At 54.8% G+C, this 1,856-nt stretch overlaps 1 protein-coding gene across 1 annotated transcript; it reads right to left on the reverse strand.

Moving 5' to 3' along the window:
- Nucleotides 1–693: 693 nt before the first annotated feature.
- Nucleotides 694–1,552, reverse strand: LOC123397714. The gene has a single exon (XM_045092250.1). The coding sequence runs from the start codon at nt 1,274–1,276 to the stop codon at nt 953–955; it is 324 nt and encodes a 107-aa protein (XP_044948185.1). The 5' UTR covers nt 1,277–1,552; the 3' UTR covers nt 694–952.
- Nucleotides 1,553–1,856: the final 304 nt, after the last annotated feature.

Below are 1,856 nucleotides of genomic sequence, written 5' to 3' on the forward strand. Positions count from 1 at the left end.
CAAAAAGAGGATTGAATAATTGATATTGGTAGATAATACCATTCAACATGCAATAATCATGCATGAATTTACTATGATAGTAAATCATTTTAGTGAACAACAACAATAAATGCTTCAGAGGAGCATGTTCTTGTTTTGCTGATGCCTTATATGTGTAGACCTCAATTGATATAGAATAACAGTTTGAAGATAATCACCAATATGGTGTAGATCTTGCAATAATAGAAAACATAGTCTGACTATTGTCACTAGATGTTCATCATTCTATTACCTTGTGTTATCTATTTTTTTAGAAAATAACTATGAAGGTAATCATTTGTCGAAGTGACATGATGTAGACCTTGCAGTAATAATGGATAGTCTGCGAATTATGCAGTAGATGCCACCAATACCTGTGATTCATAAATACATATCGATGTAGTCATACTAAGTATGACATTGCGTAATCTATATTTTGAATTTACGTCAAGATTTGCAAGAGCAAGAAAATCAATTGCAAAACATGATTGTCGCACTTATTGTAAGTAATGTTAGTATCTTGGGTCCATTCTAGATGGAATGATTGACGCATCCAATAATATAGGCTTAATGCCTTGGGACTCAATCAATATGATACTACAAGGTATTCACCAAAATCTGAAATAGCAATAAGCCTGATGGCTTGTGTTGAAGTAGTACTAATTGCGTAAAAACATAAAGCCTGTGGGCCTATATGCTAGTTATAGAACTTATATGCCATTAAGGGTAACGAGAAGTGCTAAAATGTGAAGTATACGAAGAGATAAGATGCTCTCGTCATTCTCTGTACAGCCACGACCACGAACGAGATTCGGTTCGCTTTGGCTGCGTGCAGAAGAAATCCCCATCTTGGAGAATTTAGAAGGAACACCACGTCTCCGATTGGAGGCCGTCGTGCTTCCCCATGGGTTGTCTTCACGCTGGGTGCCGGCCATTAGCCGTTGTCGTCCGCTGGACGCTGCTTGGGGCACTGCGCTGCCTCCCAATGGAGGTCCGCGACCTCGGGGCGCTGCGCCGCCTTGCCGGCCGTCCTGTCAGCCGGGAGGGCAAGGCCCCGCCATCGCGCTACGTGCTGTAGCGTGCCACGCGCTCGATGAACTCGTCGTGCTGCGCGTTGGATGGGCGGAACCAGGCCGACGACCCTTATTGGTAGCGGGCGTCGTTGCACTGTGAAAGCACCGCCGTCGTAGACGGTTGTGCCGAGGAAGGCCGCAGATGCGGGCACGGCCGTTGGTGTCCACCCCGCCATGCCATACATCCAAGGTCGCCTTGTGTCGCGGTGTGCTCGACGCGGCCGATGGCCGGGCTAGCACATCTGATGCGAGCCGACGGGCCGCACTAGGATGCGCGCTGGAGATGAAGCGCCATGTTCGCGGGGAATCGTACACTGCTTGATGGTCGGGGCTGCTTCTGGGGCGTTGTTGCGCGGAGAATCCGGCGGTCGGCGCGGATGGGCGGCCACAGGCGTGGCACCGTTGGGCATCGGCCGGAGAGGTTGAGAGGTCACGGGCGTGGCGCTGCCGCGGCCAGGCGCGGGCGGGCTCCGGCGAGGCTGCCACGGCCAGGCGCGGGAGGGTGCGGGCAAGGGCTCTGCGGCCAGGCGCGGGCGGACTCTGGCGAGCGGTGCCGGGGCCAGGCGCGGGCGAGGGCCGCCGCTCTGTCGCGGGCGAGGGCCGCCGCGGCCAGGCGCGGGCGAGGGCGAGGGCCGCCGCGGCCAGGCGCGGGCACGGCCACGGCCTCGCGCAGGGCGTGGTGCGGCCTGGGCGGCGGCCGGGCATGGGACGCGGCAAAGGGAGGCGGCCGGGCGAATGGGCGCTCGACGCGGCGCAGGCGGCTGT

Source organism: Hordeum vulgare, chromosome 5H (assembly GCF_904849725.1).
Source record: "Hordeum vulgare subsp. vulgare chromosome 5H, MorexV3_pseudomolecules_assembly, whole genome shotgun sequence".
NCBI classification, from domain to species: Eukaryota; Viridiplantae; Streptophyta; class Magnoliopsida; order Poales; family Poaceae; genus Hordeum; species Hordeum vulgare.